This window comes from Pyxicephalus adspersus, chromosome 3 (genome assembly GCF_032062135.1).
Source record: "Pyxicephalus adspersus chromosome 3, UCB_Pads_2.0, whole genome shotgun sequence".
NCBI classification, from domain to species: domain Eukaryota; kingdom Metazoa; phylum Chordata; class Amphibia; order Anura; family Pyxicephalidae; genus Pyxicephalus; species Pyxicephalus adspersus.
Genome location: NC_092860.1, coordinates 28471716 through 28494083, shown reverse-complemented (window position 1 = coordinate 28494083; position 22368 = coordinate 28471716). Strand labels below are relative to the sequence as shown.

The window sequence follows — 22368 nt, the reverse complement described above, 5'->3', positions numbered from 1 at the left end:
TCCCCATATAGCCCTGTGGGAGCTCCAGCCAAGCTGTCACGTGACAGCCCCATGAGGCTCCTCACGCCCACCCACTATGACAGTGACATTCACCACATACAAAGGCTGAGCCTGCAGCAGGTGCTCCTCCACCAGCTGTTCCCCCATCTGACCTGGTGACGTCACAGGCAGGGCTGACCAAACCAAGTCACACATGACACATGAAGGTATCGCGAGAAAAGCAAATCTCGCGATTGTCGGTGTTCAGTCAGTGCGCTCCTAATACCAATCTGAAATTTTTATTTTCCGTATGTTAATAATAGAAGTATATTTGTTGGACGTGATTACGCTGTATAGCTGTATGACAGTATTGATTTCCGCGTATGAGGAAAAGGAAAAGGCTACGCACCGCCGTGACGTCATCACGCATCCCCTGGCGTAACGTGGAGGCATAGTGCTTGGTAAGCCGGTGAAGGAGGTAAGGGGGTGAGTGAGGTTGTGGTATGGAGGCGGTCTGGGGTTATGGAAGGAAGGGAAGTGGTGTGTGTTATCCTACAGGAAGAGGATTTATTTCGTGTCATTATAAAGGACTCCTAATACTGCCCCTTCTATATAATATTCCTTCTGCTGTCACCTATTTGTGCCCACAGATTCGCCTTATTATGGGCGAAAGATGCCATGTATGTTTGTCACATTTCTGGTCAGCAGTGCATACAATGCGAATGTATCCTGCTATGCATTACACAGTGACTGGGGATTCATGGAGCCCAGATATGTTGTCAGGATGAGATTGTGATCAGCAATATTATTATTATTATACAGTATTTATATAGCGCCAACCTATTAGGCAGCGCTGTTCAATGTCTATAGTCATGTCACTAGCTGTTCCTCAAAAGAGCTCACAATCTAATGTCCCTACCATAGTCATATGTCATTACCACAGGATAAGGTCAATTTAGGGGAAGCCATTTAACCTAACTGCATGTTTTTGCATGGAATGAGGACACCGGAGTACCCGGAGGAAACCCACACAGACACGGGGAGAACCTGCAAACTCCATGCAGATAATGTCCTGGCCGAGATTCGAACCTGGGACCTAGTGCTGCAAAGGCTGGAGTGCAAACCACTCAGCAGCCATAACCCCCTTTATTAAGGAAGAAGGTTTCCTGTAGGAGGGAATGTTTCACCATAATCCCTATTGTTCCTCATTGCAGGGTCATTATGTACAGTGCAAGCATTGTTATGGGAGGAGGAGATATGATCCTTCAGTAACCAATCCCATTTCTAACATTTATCATGATCCCCCCTGTTGTACAGATATTGGTTTATAAATATTTTGTCATCAGCCAAGTCTTAGGTTATGTACACACATCAGATGATTCCGCCTGAACGGTAGTGCTCGTCTTGGGCAAGAATCTGAGGTGTATGGAGGTGGCCCATCAGGACCGATCTATGAACAACTTGTCAATGAAGAAAAGCACAGCGTGGTGTCTCTTGCTCTTTCTCACCCCTCCCCTCTCTATAGAACAGAAGCTGTACAGCCCTCAGTCATTCATCTGACACTCTTTTGCCAACAACAAAAACTGCACATCTGTATTCAGCCTTAGACATTCATGTAGCTTTTGGACAGCTGTGTATGGGGAGGGGTAGATTAGAACAGAAACTGCTAATATACCAGTACAAGTAGAAATATATGGCTGATCCCTCCAGACAGGTACTGGGTATTTTCTGATTCACTGACTAAGGACAAGCAAGTAAAGTCAGAGCTACAACTTATGTTTAGGCTAAATAATATTAAAGCCATGGCATGACAGATGGGGGTTTACCCTTTAGAGAAATTGCAGCCTCCATATAAAGACATCTTCTAATAAGTTTCCTTTAATAAATATATACAAAGGGATTTTTTTCCATGTCCTTGTTCTAGCAGAAGCTTCCAGTATTGTTCTGGAAGGAGAACAAACGTTTTGAATGGTTTTTAGCACCCCTCAATGCATACAAATATCACAATTGTACTATGTACAACACATCACAATGCACTGATATCTTTGTGTTATGCACAAAACCTATAAATGTGTGTATTTTTTTTTGTTAAAGAGGTCTAAAAAGGAATTAACGCCCCCTCCTATTGTGTGAGACTTCCCCCACCTCCTAGATTTTACCCTCCTCGGGTCAGGGTCCTCTCCTCCGTCTGTGTCACTGTGTGTAACTGTCTGTCATTTGCAATCCCAATTTAATGTACAGCGCTGCGTAATATGTTGGCGCTATAAAAATCCTGTTTATTAATAATAATATTAACACATATATACAACATTAGTATGCGTTGCAGGTTTTACTTTGTGTTATGTCGTATACTAGTATGTGAACAATCCTTTTTGGAAAGATGTGAAATAAAAACACAATATAAACACAAAGAGATGTTACAAATCGGATAAACCACTGTATGAAACATCAACCCTTCACTTTCTCACTCAATGGGCTGAGCTGATAGGATGAGATATGCGTCAGGATATATGTTGGCGCTATATATATCCTGTTTATTAATAGTAATAATATTATTAGTGGTAGAAGATTTGGTTTTAAAGATCCTGCTGTGTGTGTTATTTTGTTTTAGTATGACATGGGTATGTCTTAAAATGAGCTTAGACTAATCTGTCTTTTATGTGTTGTTCTAGTGATTAGTGCCATGGTAATGAAGGCTTCCATGGAGGATGATGACTCGGGATGGGAACTCTCAATGCAAGACAAGATGGGGAAAAGCAATGCCAACTGGATAGACATCACTCAGGAATTCAGAGATGCTTGTAGTGGTAACTATAGTCCTATATTTTCTAAAGAGACCAATCTGTTTCCAGTTTGTAAATGGTGCTGGCCATTACCTGCTTTCTCTGCCCACTTTTCACAGCAGCTATTGAAACACATCATGATACTCGCTGTCATTTCATTCCTGGACACTGCTATCTCATATATTGTGCAGGTATGCAATGCCACCTTTGACAGCCATCCAGCAGTTAGCCTCTTTCAGGTTACCAGAAGATCCCTATACAGCACTTTACTTCCTTTACACAAAAAAGCTGCAAGTGCTCACACTCTTTTTCGCTTTTTGTTTCTGTTATATACAGAGGAGGCATCAGCTTAAAGCGTACCTAAACTCAACATTTTTACTTTACATAGAAAGGTAGACAACCCTTCTATATAAGGTAAAAATGTCATTTTGTTGTTTGTTTTTTTTAATTGCAACACCCTTTTTAAAAATAAAAAATGAGAGCGCAGATCCTCCAAGGATACCTACGTCACCATCCCGGGAGGCCCTGGCGGCTGTCATTTTTCCTCCTAGGGGAGAGATGCTGATCTCGCACATGCGCAGTGAGATCGTCTCTCTTTCTTTTTCCCCCTTCACAGCGGCTATGTTACTCAATCTCCCACCTTCACATTACGAGATCAGGTGACAAAGAAAGGAGACGGAAGAGAAGATCGCAGATGCTGGCGCCCTGTGGTTCTTCTGCACAGGGACTAAGAGGAATTGCAGGACGACGTGGGACCGGATCATTGGAAGGACCAGCGCCATCGAGGGACCTGCGGGATTAAAGTTAAGTGTAATTTTTTTGTTTTTAGTTTAGTTCTGCTTTAAAGAGAATCTCTCACCAAATAGTTTAAAAAAAAAAAGCCATCAGTCCACTTTTTGCAGACTCTGCTTGTTCAATGGAAAGCAGTATCTACTCTCTGTTAAAAATCTTTAATAAAATGACTTTATCAACATATGTCTGCAAAGTAATACAAAAAGTAACAATACAATGACATTGTCATTATAGTCAGAATTCTTCCTTGTTTATATTAAAACAGTACAGATAGAATGAGATTGGAGGATGTCAACAAAGTAAACTAAGTTAGGATCTTTCTTTTATTTACAGAATTGAAGCTAGGAGAACTTCTTCATGACAAACTGTAAGTATGGCCATTTTAGGCTGGGTGTAATGATTTTTTTAGTAACCATTCTAGTTGTTTTCAAGTACATTTAAATCCAAATCTTTTTTTTCTTTTTGTCACAGAAACAAGTTTTTCTTTGTTTGTTTTTTGATAGCAACTTAAAATTTTCAATTCACCCTGACTTTATTCCTGGTGACATTGGTAATCAAAGTGAGGGTACATTTTCCTAATAGGGACATATATGCTAGAAAAAAACTGACACTCAATTTAACCCCCTCACTACTTCATCCAAATATGAAAAAAAGTTTTGCCTTTTAGTTATATTTAACAGCTCCAAATTCATGAAAGGTGAAGTCTGGTTGTTGTAAGCCATTTTACAGCACCTTACATATCTTTTATGCACATTTGAATGTTTGACAAGTTAAAGACAACGTTTATATTTCCAATGCATGGTAAATTGTCATTTACCTCTGCCTATGCTTCCCCAGCAGAATGATAACATCTTTCTTTTGCTTCCCCACCACCCTATTCAGCTGCCAGTAGCAAACTTACCTACCTTGTGATTGATAGCATGCGGGCACTTGGAGGTGGGAATATTCCAATAGCCTTGTATAAGCTACAACATATGGTTCGTTGGACCCTGTAGGTTAGGGGAAATGGTCACTTTACACGTTCATTTTCTTTTACTATGGATCTGAGAGCAGAGTTCAAAAAATTTGAAAAAACCCTATACTATCCCATATATGTGCATTATCACTGGTTTGCTTCACGACTTGGGTAAAATAAAGACTTGTTTAATTTTTTTTTCAGCTTTGGCCTTTTTGAAGCTATGTCAGCCATTGAAATGATGGATCCTAAAATGGATGCTGGGATGATAGGCAACCAAGTTAATCGCAAGATTCTGAATTTTGAACAAGCAATAAAGGTTAGTTTAAGCCTTCATTTATCAAAGTAAATATTTAACTGACGTTGCATGTATTCTATTATTACATTTGATATAATTGAGTGCAATTCAAACTTACTTTTTGTTTCTAATTAAAGGATGGTACCATAAAATATAAGGATTTAACATGGCCCGAACTCATAGGAATTATGGACACCTGTTTTTGTTGTTTGGTAAGTTCTTATCACAGTACTAAATGAAGTAAGTTTGATTGTGTGTATTTGCACAGTTTAATGCACATATGTCTTGTCCTTAACCCCCCAACCGCTAAGCCCGTAATTTCTCGCACTAAATATTTTTGCTCTTTTGGATAACCCCGTATTTTTTCGCCTACTCTACTAGAACCCTGTTCGGACATATTTCTGTAAGTTACAGGTCTACAATTTAAAAAAAAAAATTTCATGAAAACCTGTGACGCTTTTGGAACAGAAATCTAGAAATCAGTGTAACGCTCAGGTGGTTAAATGACATATAAAGAAACCTTCTTTGGCAGTATCCCTAAGGTTGCCTTTCCTGCCTGCAGCACCTAGAAATGTTCCAATTTTTTTTTTCATTAAAGCATACCTAAACTTATCATTTTCACTGTACATAAAAGGGTAGACAACCCTTAAATGTAAAAAAAAAAAGTTATTATTTTTTTTTAAATGCAACACCCTTTTTTAAAAAACAAAAGGGTGCAGCACCTCCCCTTTCAGTCTTCATCACTGAGGCAATCAAGACTGAATGGGAGTGCAGAGCCTCCCAGGATATCTATGTCACACATCCCAGGAGGCTCTGGGTGCTCTCCTTGGACATGCGCAGAAGGGGAATTTTTTTTATTAAGGGAAAGAGATGCCGATTTCACGCAAGTGCCCTAATTTGTATTAAGGCAACCCAAATAGATGGGTTGGCAACAAACCAAAGCATCTAAAAGATCTGATTTTTTTTATATGATATATTTTGCAATGCACGGTAATGCAATATTAAGCATTGTTGAATTTTGACGCACACTCTGGCATGCATTTGAAAAATGCACTGGCACAATCATCTTGTGTTACCGTGTGCATTTCAAAAATGTTATGTGCAGCTTCTTTTTTTTCTTAAGCCAGGAGCAAAAGCAGAGAGATCTTACTGCTGGAGCCTTCCAACAACTATAACTACACTTAAGGATAATCTGTAGGTTAAAGTGATTTTCTATGTATAAAAGCTGCGTGTATTCTAACTTGAATCTTTTTTGTGTTTGCAATATTCTAAGAAAAAACTTCTATACAATTTCTGTGTATGAGTTTTCTATACTGCAGACAAATTACTGTTTTTTCGGTCCTCATGAATGGTGGCTGGTGTAGTTTTCTACTGGCAGCCTGTAGTGACTGAACCTGTTAGGTCCCACCACAGCCCTGCTGTTTGTGCACGGTACGTGCGGCCAATAAGGATGTCACTGCTATTTTGCAAGGGTAATATCTGACTTTGCAAAAGCATTTGGCACTAACACAAAGTGGATTTATATCCATTGTGGCTACTGGAGAATATATTTAAATTAAAGTATTTGTGTATGGAGTTTGGTGTTTATTAGTCATTCATAGTATACATAAATATTTGTTTATTTTTACAGATAACATGGTTAGAAGGTCATTCTTTGGCACAGACAGTTTTCACCTGCCTATATGTTCATAACCCAGACCTCATAGAAGACCCGGCTATGAAAGCATTTGCACTAGGAATCCTCAAGATATGTGACATTGCCAGAGAGAAAGTGAACAAAGCTGCTGTTTTTGAAGAGGTACATCATCTTTAAGCAAAGTAATCAGTGTTCCCATGAAAGAACTTCACAAGTTTTGTATTTTTCCGTCCTCCAGGAAGACTTCCAGTCCATGACATATGGGTTTAAAATGGCTAATAGTGTGACAGATCTCAGAGTTACAGGTAATCTATACTTTTTGTTTTGTCTTCTATATACACAAAACTTCATTCACAAAACATTCATGATTCTGGAATTCTATCTTTAGGAATGTTAAAAGATGTTGAAGATGACTTACAGAGAAGAGTAAAGGTATGTTTGACATGGATGAATTTTATTAGTACAAAACTACTGGTATTACAATTTTGGTGCTGTCTAGAACCAGATTAGTAAAACAGGCTGTTTGTGACTGCTGTCATCAGGACAGAAAGAGGAAAAATTTTAAAATTGTCACCAAAAGACAGAGCTAGAATTACCAGCTGTTAACACATGTACCAATGAAAACTTCTTCATGTAGGATTTTATCTCAAAATCCTGCCACTTAAGTGTTCTGTAACTTCCATTGATGCCAAATGCAATATTTCTGAATTGTAGGCAAAAATGCTTTATCACAGACATATCTGATTCTGATGTATGACCTATCAAAACAAAGATGTCTCATTAATTCACACCCATGTCTTTAACCAAATGGCCTCTTTAACCACCCTAATTCTATATTCAAGGTGTGGGGATGCCAGAGAGCTACAGTTGCTTGTGTAAAGCAAGAGTTTCATTGCTCCTACTGCATTTAGGCTATATGTTTTCCCTAATTGGTAGAAAAATCCCACTTCATACATTGTCTGTTGCTTGCTATTTGCTATCTATTTTTGCAGAGTACCAGGATTCGACAAGGAGAGGCAAGAGATCCAGAAGTGGAACTTGAGGTAAAATGATTCCTGTAGTTTTGTTACTTTTGTACTTTTGTTCATTTGTGTTCATGCATTTTTAAATAATTGTATTTAAATATATGTTTTTATGTCACAGCTCAAACTAATGAACTTAAAGTGGACTTAAACTGTCCATAAAACTAACTGCACTTGGGCTGACAAGGAATCTAGGAGAATAATGTAATCAGCCTTCTGCAGGCAGGAGAAAAACACTGATTCAGTTTCCTCTTTCCTCCAGTCTTTACCATGCTGTAAAATTGTAACTTTGCAGCAAGACACAAGGGGAGACACCAGGATTTATAGACTGTGTCATCTCTGTGCCAGCATCAGTCCAGGAAGTAGACCATTAGCAGAGTGCCTGATCAAAAATAGTGATACAAAATGAAGATTTTGTCAGAGGCAGGATTGTAATCTGTAACACATTAGTTATTTTCATGAAAACATTAAAACGTGTATTTAACGCTAATATATTATTATGCAGTGACAATTTCCAAAATATTGATGATCGAAACACAAAATATAGAGATACATCAGGTACAGATTTGTGTATTCAGTAAGTGTTGGTTAAATAGTTTAAGAAGTCTATTAATATGACTGCAGCATTTATGTGAATTAAAGTTTTCAGGATAGAAATGCTTAATCACTAACCAAACCAAAATGTACTTTCTGCTCCTAGTCCCTTTATTTTATAATGTTGCACTTGATTTGAGCATCAGCAAGTAGAAACATTTTGGTTCACTGAATATATATATATTGTATCTAACCTTACTATATTGACATGGTTTTTCCAACGATACCTATTTATTTTTCAGCATCAGCAATGCTTGGCTGTATTTAGCAGAGTAAAGTTTACCAGGATTCTACTGACTGTCCTTATAGCTTTTACTAAAAAAGAGGTAAGCTGGTTTAATTTTGTGTTTGATAAAGTCCTTGTGGCAGCAATAATTACTTTCATTTTTTTTTCTTGTTCTCTAGACAAGTGCAGTGGTAGAAGCATCAAAGCTAATAGGTCAAGCCATTGACCTCCTCTCTGCTATTCAAAACTCACTTTCACTTGGCATCCAAGCCCAAAACGATACCACAAAAGGAGGTAAGATACATGTGTTAGAAGCTCTAAATGACACATTTTTAAAGGGATGTAAAAAGAAAGTAAGAAATAAAAAATGCAGTGATCTATAGCAGCCAATCAGATTTCACCCCTTTAGAATTTACTGGTTATGGTAACTTATGGCACCTTTAACATTGATATTTGCTTCTGTAAATAATACTTCTACTTAAGTTAGACTTCTAGTACACAAAGCAATCCTAAATATTTTACTGGACATTTTAATGTTTATTTTCTATTTTGTTACATTTAATTTAGGTTACGGATGTACCTACTACATAGTTTTTTTTTTTTAATAAGGTCCCTATCGGTTAAATTTTGTGAAAACCTAGCAGTATTACTTAATTCTTTAATATAATACATCTGTTTTTCACCAACATACTTTCTGTCAATCCAGGCAATTTGTTATGTATGCTTACTAGCCTCTTAATGAACACTTAAGGCTAAACGTAAGAACTCCAGCAAGCTGTGTATCTGGACTGTACGTTTAACAAAATCCAACATGGCTAAACCAGTTTCACTAAGTTAAAATATCCAGCATGTATGGGTGGCCTTCCTCTGGTCTTCTTTTTGTAAACGAAAGCCTGCCATCCCTTTGTTTCCTAGAAATGTAAATATCTGCTTTAGCCTCTGGATAGTTCTGTGCACACAAGTTTGTGGTCCACAGCACCAATAAAGATCTTGGGATGTCCGAATTCCCTTAACTCCTTTCCTCATAATCTCAAAGTGAAGCCATGTCTCATACTCTGACAACTACATTTTCTGTTTTTTTATTTCTGCTGGGTCACTCTTTAGGCCATATCATCAGGTACTAAAACTTTTTACTGCAATATATTTGCACATTTTAGCAGCATGGTCTGAACTTCATGTTCAAAGTTCTTATTTAACTGCTAACCATCATCCCAATACTTTCTTAATAAATACCTTGGGTACAAAAAATAATGGTATCAAAGGTATCAACCATGCCTTGGTAGCATACCAAGTGATAGTGGTTGTTTGTATGCAAATCAAAACACATAAAACCAAGAATATCTAGTGGCTGCTAGCTTGTTTTACAGAGCAGGGAGCTCGATATGCATTGCCATTGCATCTGTACCTCAACTGAGTAAAAAATGTTTAAGCATACAGTGGAAGGTCCACTTGAAAGCTAAATTCTTTCTCTTTAATTTTTAGTAACCTTACTGGCACATTGTTCTAATTATAGTAATGTTTTGTGACTCAGTGACTTTAGTTATGTACATTTGTGATTCTGTTTGTTCTAACAATAAATGTAGTTAACTACAACATGCTGCTGTCATTTTAGATCATCCAATTATGATGGGATTTGAGCCTTTGGTCAACCAACGTTTACTTCCTCCAACTTTTCCACGCTACGCAAAAATAATTAAAAAAGAAGAAATGGTGACTTATTTTTATAAACTAACAGATCGGATAAAAACTGTGTGTGAAGTTGTCAATTTGTCAAATCTTCACAGCATATTGGTAAGTTCTCAGAACTGTTTGTTTTATGGTCTAATTTTTGATAAAAGAAAAATAGTTTAATAATTATGCATGTCAATGTAGCATATTTGCATAGTGGTCCTTCTCTTTTTTGCTCTTTTTTTATCTTCTGTGGACTTTGCCTATTTCGTGATTTGGCCAGATTTGTGCTTGTGGATGCTGAGGATGGTGTTAAACAGTTTTTCCCCAGGGTTATTTAGTAAGTAGGGGACACTAGTGACCATATGCTAAAGTCCTCCTTTACAAAGTGCTACATGAAACTAAATTGTTGCTTTGTTTGGTAAAGTTTAGGTTGGTCAGAAATTCAAATATAATATCTGAAAAGGCTGTCGGTAAATTTTTATTATCTTATGTGAATGCCATACTAACACTTGCATTTATTTTAGGACTTTTTTTGCGAGTTCAGTGAACAGTCACCTTGTGTTCTTTCAAGATCTCTCTTGCAGGTAAGTTTTTGTTGTGAAGGAAATCCACCTCTCTCACCTCATTGAGAGCTGATCAGAAGAGCAATTAGTTGCAGTTGAGTCTTTCATCCAGTACTGTTGTCTAGTTCTATTTTCATAAATTACTGTTGATGTTGTTGAGCTCAATTGGCAGATGCATCCCTGTACATTGTAAATAGATTCTTGACACTTTGCCAAATATAGTTAAGTAAATATGCAATGTTCAGCTATTGAACACACACTGTAGAAAGGAAAGTAAGGCTTTATGCTGGCTTAACATATTAGAAGCAACATTAAGTATGTTTAATAACTGTTTAATAACTAGCAAAGTTTTACAAATTTACATTAACATATTTTATTTCTGTTTTGCAAACTTTGCTTAACAACCCACCATTTTTTGTTAAAGTTTGTCCTGCAGAAATTCTCAGGACATTTTATATTGTACAATTTCCAAGACACATGCTTAGTTTTGTAGTTGATTTAGTGTAGGTTCTGCTGATTGTGTCAGATACTCCCTCACTCCAGGCGCACATGGGTTACCTGTAGAATCTGGTCATTTATTTTCTAGATATTCTCCCAAAATATTTGTGTGTTCTATTGTTAGCGAACGTCTGTACACTAATGGCTGCCATGATTTTCTTTCTCACTCCAGACCACATTCTTAGTGGATAACAAGAAGGTGTTTGGAACACATTTGATGCAGGACATGATAAAAGATGCACTACGCTCATTTGTGAGCCCCCCTGTCCTTTCTTCAAAGTAAGGGTAACATTTTTCTTAAGTAACCACTGGGTTGGTTTTGTCTGTCAGATTGCTTTTTTTTTCATGTTTCAATGTTTTCTCTTTGTAGGTGCTGTTTATACAACAATCATCAAGCAAAAGACTACATTGATTCCTTTGTGACGCACTGCGTACGAGTGAGTGTGTTGTCTCTCTCTCCTTCCCTTTTGAAACACACCCTGTATTGTACATATTTTTTCTATGTATTTTAAAAGTATTCTGTGTAAGGTGCAACTGTTATACTTCTGGATTTTATCACATCTCACAAAGAATGCAGCACTACCTCTCATCTTTCTTTCTTCCCAAAGGGCAGCTGAGTCATTCAAGTAGATGTCATGTTTTTGGCAGTGTGTATTCAGAAAGCTAAATTAAACCCAATCAATTATTAATTCCTAAAGAATATTTGGGCTGGAAACCATTAAAGTATCAAAAACATTGAGCTAAAATATTTGACTGGCTTGGTCCTGTAAAGACATTCTGGGTGTGGGGTCGGGTTTAGACAAAACTATTATTGAATTACCAATATGCTTTATTTTTTATCTTTTAAGCCATTTTGTAGCCTAATTCAAATCCATGGGCACAACAGAGCTCGGCAGAGAGATAAACTTGGTCATATCCTTGAAGATTTTGCCACATTACAAGATGAGGTATTTTTTCTTTATTTTATGAATATGTCTACAGTGTTCAACCCAGAAATGTTTTTAGGCCGGTGGGATTAAATTGTAGGTGGGTGGCAGCCTTTGTATTGGGACCCAACTCTTCAGCAGCCACCCAAAAACAGCCGGATGGTCCCTGAAAAGTGCCGGGTGTTGCGCTCAGTAAAGGGGGCTGGGGAGAACACTGATCAGGAATATGAGCATTTGTAGCCCAAAATGTGTCCATGCAGTTTTTTTTTAGTATATGTGAGTGTGTCTGTATATCTATGTATGATTGTGTATGTATGTGTATATAATATATGTAATACACAGACAAAACAATATTGGCAGAGAAGGGTCTCTACTGGCTACAGTGAACATAACATGAGTGCTATGGCTTCTCATGAAGTGATGTCAATGAAGGGAACTCCTTGTATTTGCTGGTGCTAGGATGTCTGAAGCACTGTAATCAGAAAAGCACTGGTAAATGACCTGGAGTTATTTTTTTAAGGTAAGGTTATATAAAAAAAACATATAGGATGGGCTACAGAGGAAACGTGTGTTGTGTGCGGCAGCTCAATATTTGCCTGAATGTGGGCTTTATTTACCCATAAGATTGAAGACATCTAGTGGGTGAAATTAATGAACTGCATGACATCTTCAGATTGAAGGGGAGTATTGCAAAGACTGCTCTCTTTTGACCATTTACCTTTTAATGCTGATCCCTGGATTAGAGTAATGGAAGGGAATGAGCTTAATTTTTGCCTTGAAATAAACATTTATTGGCCTTTTTTTTTTTTTGCTAAGGTCTACTTTAAAATAGAAATTTAACAAAACAATAAATATGTTCCCATATTTGTGCATTCCCCAGTTATTGAAAGCATTTAAGATGAAGCAACTAGATATAAAGAAATTCTGCATCCTAATGCAGTAGATTCTCTCTTTTGGCCCTCTTTAATGCCGAGAACAGTATTTTATTTATCAGCTTACAGAGGAGAGAAATTCTTGTAAAATCCTATTACCCCATTTCCTAGAAATCAAGTACTGTAAAAGTAAGGACCAGGTTTTCTTTTCTTTGCTTTTTAACTTTTTACCATCTACCAATGCTCTGCAGTATTTGTTTTCTACACTCTTTACATATCAGGGGTAATTTATTGCTTATTACAGTAATCTGTTAAAATGGTAAATTTTCACAAGAGGAAACTATAATGAGGGTCTGCAGGTATTCTATATCCACAGCAGTATATGTATTTTATGGTCTTTTTTATTGATAATAAACAGTTACATGCATTTGGTAAAACTGAAAAAGATCTTAATTGAATGTTTTTTTAGTAATATTCTGCTGTGACTGCTTGTGTCCTACAAAATATAATGGTAAAGCAATTTTATATAGATACTTGTTAGCATGTATTTTTTCTTGTATCAATTTGTCATTCTAATATTTATTTTGTCTAAGGCAGAGAAGGTGGACGCAGCTCTCCACAGCATGCTTCTAAAGCAAGAGCCCCAGAGACAACACCTGGCATGCTTGGGAACCTGGATTCTTTATCATAATCTGCGGATAATGATCCAGTACTTGCTCAGTGGTTTTGAACTGGAACTGTATAGCATGCATGAGTACTATTACATCTATTGGTGAGTTCCATTGCATTTTGTTTCAAATATATCTCAGGTATTATAGGTAATCTTGTATTCAGTGTTTTTATATATAACTTAATCCAAAAAGCCAAGTGCAGCTGACAGTGTAACACTAGTGTAATGCTTGTTTAATTTTTCTTTGTTTACAGAGATAGACAAATGTACTTGAAAAGTATCAAGCAGGTTTCACAGTGCCTGTCATTATCGCTAGGTGGTGCTGTGTTACCTTTCTTTTATAATAAATACAAGTTTAATTAGCTCCATCTAGTGGTTGTTTTTAGAATGATCCCATTCACCCATGTCTCCTATTTACCTTTTACTGTACATATGCCCATCCCCTATTAATTTTTAGGTACATCTCCCATCACAGTTCACACATTTTTCAAAATGACAATGGAAATTGTTTATACATATTGCCCAATAGCATATATACACTTATTTTTGTTTGTGATCCAATGTTTTCCTGGTTCAATCTAGTTATATATTGTGAATGGACATGTTTTACAAATATTATCATGTTTGATCCATATGTTTGGTAACCTTCTTATACAGGTATCTTTCTGAGTTTCTGTATGCATGGCTAATGTCTACACTAAGTCGGGCAGATAGCTCACAAATGGCAGAAGAACGTATAATGGAAGAGCAACAGAAAGGGAGAAGCAGCAAAAAGACAAAAAAGAAAAAAAAAGGTATTGTCTCTACTTTTATGTTTTTTATAATATTTTTGTTTTTTGTGTCTTTCTGACCTTCTGTGAATAAAGCATGAATTAAACTAGGCTACTTTGCTTACATTGAGTATAATTTTTAAAAAAGTTAGCATACCAATAAACAATTTGTATTGAATGCTGTGAGAAGTTGCACATTTATGAGCCATAGGGGTGTTCAAGCTTTTGACCCACATATATTTTTCACCCTTTACATCCTATGCAATATTTTATTTCTATTGGGCAAAAAAATCATTTTTTGTGGGCAACCTGAAATTATACCTGGCTTGTACAGAGGAAGAAAACATTTTACAGGTAAATGCTCCCATAAGGGTATTATTTAAGGGTTATTGTTAGTTTTTTATAGTTAAGTCAGGAAGGTAGTTTAGATGAATATAAAAGTATTCATTAACTGGACTCATCCTGGCTTTGAAAATGTTTTTTTTTGCAACATGAAATCAATGGGCCATTTGTTTTATGAAGCAAAAATGCCTTTAAATGCCAAAATCCTGATTTCAAACATAGTAGTGAGTGGTATAGTCTTTGTTTTGCAGTTCGGCCTCTGAACAGGGAGATAACACTAAGCCAAGCCTATCAAAATATGTGTGCTGGGATGTACAAGGTAAGTGTAGAGATTTACCTTCCTGTATAACTAGAACCGTGTTCTGGATGGAATTGCCTCATGCTTGCATTCCAAAGGTGATGTCTATGGCTGAATTTTCAGTAAACAACATCTATTCACATTATAATACTACATGAAAAACTTTTTTATACAGTTAGCTTTGATTGCCTGAATGAACGTTATCATTTATATTATCCTTTATTGATCTTTAAAGTCCATCTAAAGCCTTACATTTTTCTTGTGAGAGTGACGGAAAGGGCAAGATAGTTTGGTTAATGTCTTGAGAGAAATACATACATATACAAATACATTTAATACATACCATTGATCTTTTTGGCTATATGTAATAGTGACATTCTTCCCACTGGAATATATAAGAGGCATTCTTCAATATAAGAGGCATTCTTCCTTCTAACCTCCACACTGATACAAGAAAGCTGTGGGTATAGTAATTATAGTAGTATAGGTTAATAAACACTGCTCTCGATGGTGTTATAAGGTGTGAGGGACTAAGCAGAGCTTTTACATTATTTTGTAAGCTCCAGCAATTTGCTGTCAATCTAAAGGGGTTGTGGGCTGACCTAAGCATTGATATTCACTGATCGCGCAGTGCAAACATTTGTCAGCTACAGGATCCACAAGGGTGATAACACTGCAGTTTAAGCGTTGTCTCAAAAGAAGTACAGTGGTTTGAAGAACAGAAGGCCTTGTCTTACCTGGTTTGGGGAGTCAATGTGTGATTTTAAAGTTTGAAGAGGTCTTGACATTTGGGTCAAAGTACCACTCTCTTTTCACAATTCCATATCATTTTCAGACAAGAACCACACTGTGTGAGATCACCATGAAGACACAGCATGCTTCCTGTATGGCTAACATACCTTGCTCTATACATTATTGTTTATCTTTTGTTGGACTTATCCAAAAATAATGAAACCAGGGTTTACATGTATCCCTTTAAATATAATTGGGCTGTAAACTATATTCTGTGTGTGGTAACAAGTGTGTGAACAGAAGGAACAGATTTTGTACACATACCTTCTTTCCTTGCTCTCCTAGAATTTATATGCCTACAGTAAATTGTTAGGTTTGGCAGGAATACTTATAAGGCACTCAAGAGAACATTTTGCATATTTACATGTACATATGTTTGTAGGGTGGGTGATGCAGATGTTAATTGCAATTTTTAGCTTGATCCAGAGATTGAGAATTTCTCACTAAACATATTATTGTCATGTCTAATGTTAGTCTTGTTTGAAACTGTTTAGTTCTGACGACTGGTAATTAACTAGATTGGTTTTCCATTCTTTCTTTTACATGCATAATAACATTTGAAGTGCAGGATGGCTTTTTTTATTGCTGAACACTGTAATAGGCAAACTTTTACAGAAAGTTAACTGATAGCCATGACAAGAATGTAAATCAGATGTTTACTGTTCTAACTACCTGGAGGATGGATCTAAAAGAGAGTTCTGTTCTGTCTATATCTATTTTGGCTCTTCAGACAATGATTGCCTTTGACATGGATGGCAAAGTAAGAAAGCCCAAATTTGAGCTGGACAGTGAGCAGGTTCGGTATGAACACAGATTCGCACCATTCAACAGTGTCATCACTCCACCACCAGTGCATTATTTACAGTTTAAGGTAAGTTCTGTTTTACCTTGCATAAACTAATCAAAATTCTGGGGCTTGTCATAGTAAGTGCTCAAACCAGTTCCCAGCCCTGGCCTGCTGTATTCATGATGAGGTTTTCCTCTTAGAAACACAAATGGATTAGATTGTTGCCAAATTTTTTTCTCTCTGGAGAGAATCCTTGGATTAGAACATTGTCTGCATAAATTAATTTAACTCTTTTATTTGTTTGATCTCCAAGGAAATGTCTGATTTAAACAAGTACAGTCCTCCTCCCCAAGCTTCAGACTTGTACATGGCAGCAAGCAAACATTTTCAACAAGCAAGAATGATTTTAGAAAACATCCCAAATCAAGACCAAGAGGTGAGATCTTCATTTCCAGTGCTTGTTGTTGATAAGCAGTTTACTTTCCTTTAGGTAGGAGCATACAAATCCTTTTTTGATTTTGTAATCTTGGCCATTAGTCTGCACATTACATTGAAGAACATATAGTTATAAATTAACCATAGCATATCAGCACAAATACATTTTGATTGGATACCGCTATAGATGGTCTTTATTAGCTCCGGTTGTAATGTTTTTGATAACTAGTGTTTGGAATTATCTGTAAATTACTACCCCTGTTCTGAGGTTTTGCATGTATTTAGTTTTCACTCTCTAAATTGCAACCTAGTAATAAAAAGCACTACAATGGGCTAGTCTTGTATTCTTATACCATCCTTACACAATGCAGGAATATATATAATTACTGTATTTTTACATTTGTTTCTTGAAATTTCATAAAGTGCATTTATTCTGCATGGCTCCTTAGTACTAAACATCCCTCCCTTAGGGCAGAGGCTCCATGTGCCTCAAATTTGTACAGGTAGTCCTCAAGTTAAGAACATCTGACATACGGACGACTCTTAGATACAAACAGGCTACCCTGCTCGCTCGTGTGCAGTACGGAGGCTTGATTGGGGGGGAGGTTTGCATGACTTGCAGATTAAATCTTTTGCTAAACACAGCTGAGGTTGTGGGTGATCTTAGGGGGTGAGCTCTTCTGCAACCTCTTGTGCCTCTTTAATGACCAAGACAAACTCTGCAGTTGTTTCTTTTTGCATATCAAAGCACAGCTTGCTCCAGAAGTTACGGAATGTCTAGGCTTTGTTTGTGATTAACTTACAGTGAGGATTTTATACAGTAACTGACACCACGTTACCTAATATTATGTTGAGACAAACATCTGTCCTAATTTCATTTATTCAAAAATTGTCCCTGTTTTGACTTGCATACAAATTCAACTTAAAGAGGAACTAAACTAAAAACTGCCCCAAAAAAGACCGGGTGATGTAGGATGGGAAAAAAAACTTGCGCAAAAAGGCTCAAGCATCTCGTGCATGCACAGAAGGAGCACCCAAGAGCCTCCCGGGAGGCACTGCACTCCCATTCATTCTTGATCGCCTTGGCATCTTTTTTTTTTTTTGTTTTGTTTTTTTTTTTTTTGTTTGCAAACCAGACAACAGAATTTCTGAGTTTAGGAAGGCTGTAAGATCAAACCCACAGTCCCTATCTTGTATGTAACCCGGTGACTACCTTTATTTGAAAAGATCTCCATGTAAAGGTTATTAGCAAAATCTCAGTTTGTAGCTTTTTAGACATTAAAGAGGAGTCTGTAGGTTTCTTCAAATTTGTGCACTTTTGAGAATCCTTGTTTATTGACCCACATTGTGTTTCCCAAGGTTAACGAGATTTTGAAGGTTGCCAAAAACAACATAGTGGTGATGAAACTGCTTGCTGGAGGCCACAAAAAGGATTCCAAGGTAATAAGCATAAAGTACTGATTTATTGTACCCAGATTTTATTATCTCTAAAGTTCTCTAGGACCTCTGAAAGGAGTAGAGCCTTGTTCTGTTTTTTATTGCTACAGTAGTCACCCTCTATATCGCGGTTCGAAGATCGTAGTCTTGATATATTGCGTTTTCCGCAAACCCGTTGTGTTGTATTGGAAAGCGCAGTGTAAGGATGCTGGGAATTAAAGAAAAAAAAATCTGGCCAATTGGAATGCCTCATTTATTTAGATTTAATGAATGGGGCATTCTGATTGACTGCACGAATAGACGGGATTTGGTTGTGATTGGCTGCTGGCTTTTCGTGCAGTTGGGGAAAGTTGGACATCAGTGTATTGTGGATTTTCGTTTATAGCGGGTGGTTTTGGAACGTAACCCCCACAATAAATAGGGGACCACTGTATCTGTATTTTTTCTCACATTTTTTCTCACATTCTCTAGCAGACAGAAACTGCCAAAATGATTTTTTCTATTGAGCACAGAATTATTGGAAAATCAATGTCTTTTCTTTCTTGGTGTCATGTGGGCAGGAAGTGGGTGGAACCTCCCCTTTAGGGGTACACACAGCAATGAAAGCTCATTTAAAGGCAGACTTTTTAAAAGTTAGACTTTTTTTTTTTCCCACAGTCTGTTTTCCTGATGGCCCTAACACACCTTACCAGACCTGTAGGTTGTTGTGTGGTACATTTTTAAAGATACACATGAGCTACCAAACACAAAGCATTGCAACATTCATTGGGCAGGAAAAACAACACCGCTGTAGTGGGAATGTGTCGCTGATATGTACTTCATTTTTTCTTTTCCTGAAAGCAGCATAAAATAAGTAAATGACTTTAAGACGGGTGAAATACTAAGGGTCACAGAGACTGTATTTCATTGTTGTCACTCATTATGTGCTAGACTATAACACTGTGAGTCTGTGATATAATATATATCTGCTTTTTTATATTGTATAGAATGGGGGAGGGTTAAAACTGTTAAAAGGGTTAAAAATGGGCAAACTATGACCCGTTTGGCTTTTTAATTTGCCCCTTCAAATACTGTTAATAAAATTGGCCACTGGCAAAAAAAAATATATTATAATATAATGTAGGTCTTCTTTTACTTTTAGGTAATGGTCTTGACATGTAATTTATATTCATTCATACAAACACTTTCCATCCACATGATTCTGGCCCGCCCAGCTGTCACATTTTAAAACTCATTGTGGCCCGAGCCTAAAAGTTTGCCCACCCCTGTTTTAAACCGATGTCAGACTTTTTTTTTCTGTTTCTCATAGGGAAGATTTCCCTTTACGTCCTCTCTGCAGACAATGAGTAAGAGGATATATTTTCAATGTGAGGGTTCTGCTCCAATGGCAGGTCAAAATTGTATATTTCCCAGTGACACTGGTGATCAGACAGAAAGCAAATCTCCCTAGCACAGACACAGTAATAAAAATAATTCATCACTTGATCTAAAAGAAAATAAAGTTTTGCCTTTAGTTGTACTTTTAAATATAAAGCTGTAGAACTGCACTGTATAAACCCTGAGCTGAATGTATTTCATTTAACAGAATCCCTCGGGAATGTTTAATTTCCTGTGATCCCCTAACATGTACAATGCACACATAGTTTCCAAGCATCTAGTTTCTATTCTGATCAGTGCAGAGTCTGAGGATTTTCTGTGCTCTTCTAGACCTCAGATCCCTGTACAGATTACCAGTCAGTGTGTATTGTGTACTAGGTGAGTAGAATCACTCATGTTAAGATATCTGGTATAGAAATAGCTGAGTGGGGCTTTCCAGGTCCTTGAATGGAGTCATTCTATTTTAGGAAGCATGAGTGCTCTATTGTGACGATTCTTCTGATATTTATTGTGTTTGTCTAATCTATGTAGATCATGTCAAAGATTGGGGTGGAGGAAATGATGAGAATCTGCGTCACATTATACAGTGCATGTCAGCAGTGTGCATCGGACTCCTTCACAGAAAATGTTTAGTCTGATAATAGTAAAGCTGTATACACAGTCACCTGAGACAGTTGTGATTACTTTAGTAAAAAATCTACTGTATGTACAGCCAACCCCAACAACGTTTAGCAATTTGCTGGGCAGATCACTAGATGACTGACCAGGGGTGACTGCTGGTACTACCGTAACTGTTCCTTCCATTCTCCCCTAATAGAACTGAGCAGCATTCATTTGTTCTAGTGTCACTGAGAATGATCAAGAAAGTGATTTAGAGAGATTTAGCATGTGTAGGTAACTAAGAGCTGTAGCTATAGCAGGAGACTGCTGCTTCACCCTCCAATATACTTTTCTATAGGAAGAGATGTGTGTCATGCCAAGTCATTGGAATTTAACTGCTTGCAGTTACCTAGTCGTTAAAAGCAGTTATATCAATGTTAAAGACTTAAAAAAAACAATTACTTATGTGAGCAGTCTTTATTGGCACATCATGACTGATTAGTTCTGAATTGGAAGTAAAAAGTAAAAAAAAAAAAAAAAACAGTGGATGGGTCATAACAAACAACAAATTACACCAAGGGCATACTTATAACCAGTAAATCTGATATATTCACTGCAGGAGAGACTTTTTCGCTGCATTTGCTTTAAATGACCGTGATTGTTTAACATGTACTGCAGGTTCTGAACGAAAGCCACTTCTTTCATTAGAAACTATAGAGGAAGATAGCTTGAGCCTAGTACATGCGCACAGATCGGCTGCCAATTTAACTTTCAGATTTATTTTCTGATTGGAAGTCCTAAAATATGGCTGACACACAATTATTTTGCCATTCCCCATGTGGGATCAGATAAAGTTAACCAAAGGAAGCTTGCAGTTGGATTTACTTGAATGTAATTCCAAGCATGACTTGTGTACTTTGGATTGATATTATCAATGTGGCTGCCCGAGGGGACCACTGGTGTGTTATTTTTATTACCCCTGCCGTCCCAGAGTAGAGTTTATTTAAAGGGCTTTTCCACTTATTTTTGAGAGTGCAAGATATTTTGTGAACCATTACACTGACATTATATTAAATGTTTTTGTTTTCTGCAGATTCCACCCGAGTTTGATTTCTCTGCACACAAATATTTCCCTGCAGTAAAGCTGGTATAAGCAATTATCAGAAAGAAGACACTGTAATCCATCGTCCATGGAGTGTGGTTTTGGTCTGTGTGTGGTGGTGACTGCAGGGCCCATTGTAAAGATAATTATTTTTCTTTTTTAATGCACTGGTTACTTTTTATGTAAAGCCACAAGATGTGGACCCGTTTTGTAAATCAGCTATGTTGGATCTATTTCATGTGTGCAAAGGCCTTTGTTTTTCATTAAATATTTAAAATACACAATGTGATGGTTTTATTTAAAGACCCTAAAAGCTGAAGTTTATTCTGGTAATATTTTGCCTTTCCTTCTTTCCACCCTCATGAAAATGCTAATGAAATGACTAAATAAAACATTTCCATCTTCTTTACATAGTAATGAGATTATTGAATCTAAAATCAGTTAAGTGTCTGCAATGCAGGTCAGGTGCATCACGGTTGGGAGGTGTTGTACATTGCTTTCTAAGCAAGGGGCTTGTGTCTACCCACAGTGAGGCATAGTTATGGTAGGTTAGGTTGAAAAAAGACATAAGTCCATCAAGTTCAACCACTAGGTAAATAAACATATCCCAGATATAAAACCCTATAAAGACATAGTTGGACCAGAGGAAGGCAAAAAAAACCCCTGATACAATTTGCTCCAATGGGAAAAAATTCCTTCATGATTCCATGAGGCAATCGGATGTTCCCTGCATCAACAGTATGGAGCTCCGTATGTGGATGTGTTAAAGCCGCTGCCCAACTGCCTCAATCCTAATGGCAAGCTTTTACCCATAGGATTTCCTTTAAGAATATATTTTCTACTATTCTAAATCTAAAGGGTGCCAGCTAGGATCAGCATGAATGCAATAACAATTAGATTGTCCCATCCCCCTTTGAAGATCCTGTTCTACATGCCAAGTATC

General features: G+C 37.1%; 1 protein-coding gene across 3 annotated transcripts; it reads left to right on the top strand.

The window, feature by feature from the left end:
- The first annotated feature begins 239 nt into the window (after positions 1-239).
- NAA35 (N-alpha-acetyltransferase 35, NatC auxiliary subunit) lies at positions 240-21709 on the top strand. 3 transcript variants are annotated; one of them, XM_072404082.1, is made up of 23 exons: positions 240-440; positions 2652-2786; positions 3888-3921; positions 4714-4828; positions 4945-5019; positions 6438-6605; positions 6682-6748; positions 6832-6875; positions 7436-7486; positions 8302-8385; positions 8465-8579; positions 9898-10076; positions 10481-10540; positions 11190-11296; positions 11388-11454; positions 11866-11964; positions 13409-13587; positions 14143-14279; positions 14849-14916; positions 16418-16558; positions 16788-16910; positions 18269-18349; positions 21417-21709. In XM_072404082.1, exons 2-23 carry the CDS (start codon positions 2663-2665, stop codon positions 21474-21476), a joined length of 2178 nt encoding a protein of 725 aa, XP_072260183.1. In that variant the 5' UTR covers positions 240-440; positions 2652-2662; the 3' UTR covers positions 21477-21709. The 3 variants fall into 3 exon arrangements, 2 of the variants coding, with proteins under 2 accessions (XP_072260183.1, XP_072260182.1); XM_072404081.1 differs by having other exon boundaries at positions 240-457; XR_011919758.1 differs by lacking the exons at positions 240-440; positions 18269-18349; positions 21417-21709 and having other exon boundaries at positions 14143-14278; positions 14847-14916.
- The last annotated feature ends 659 nt before the right edge of the window (positions 21710-22368 follow it).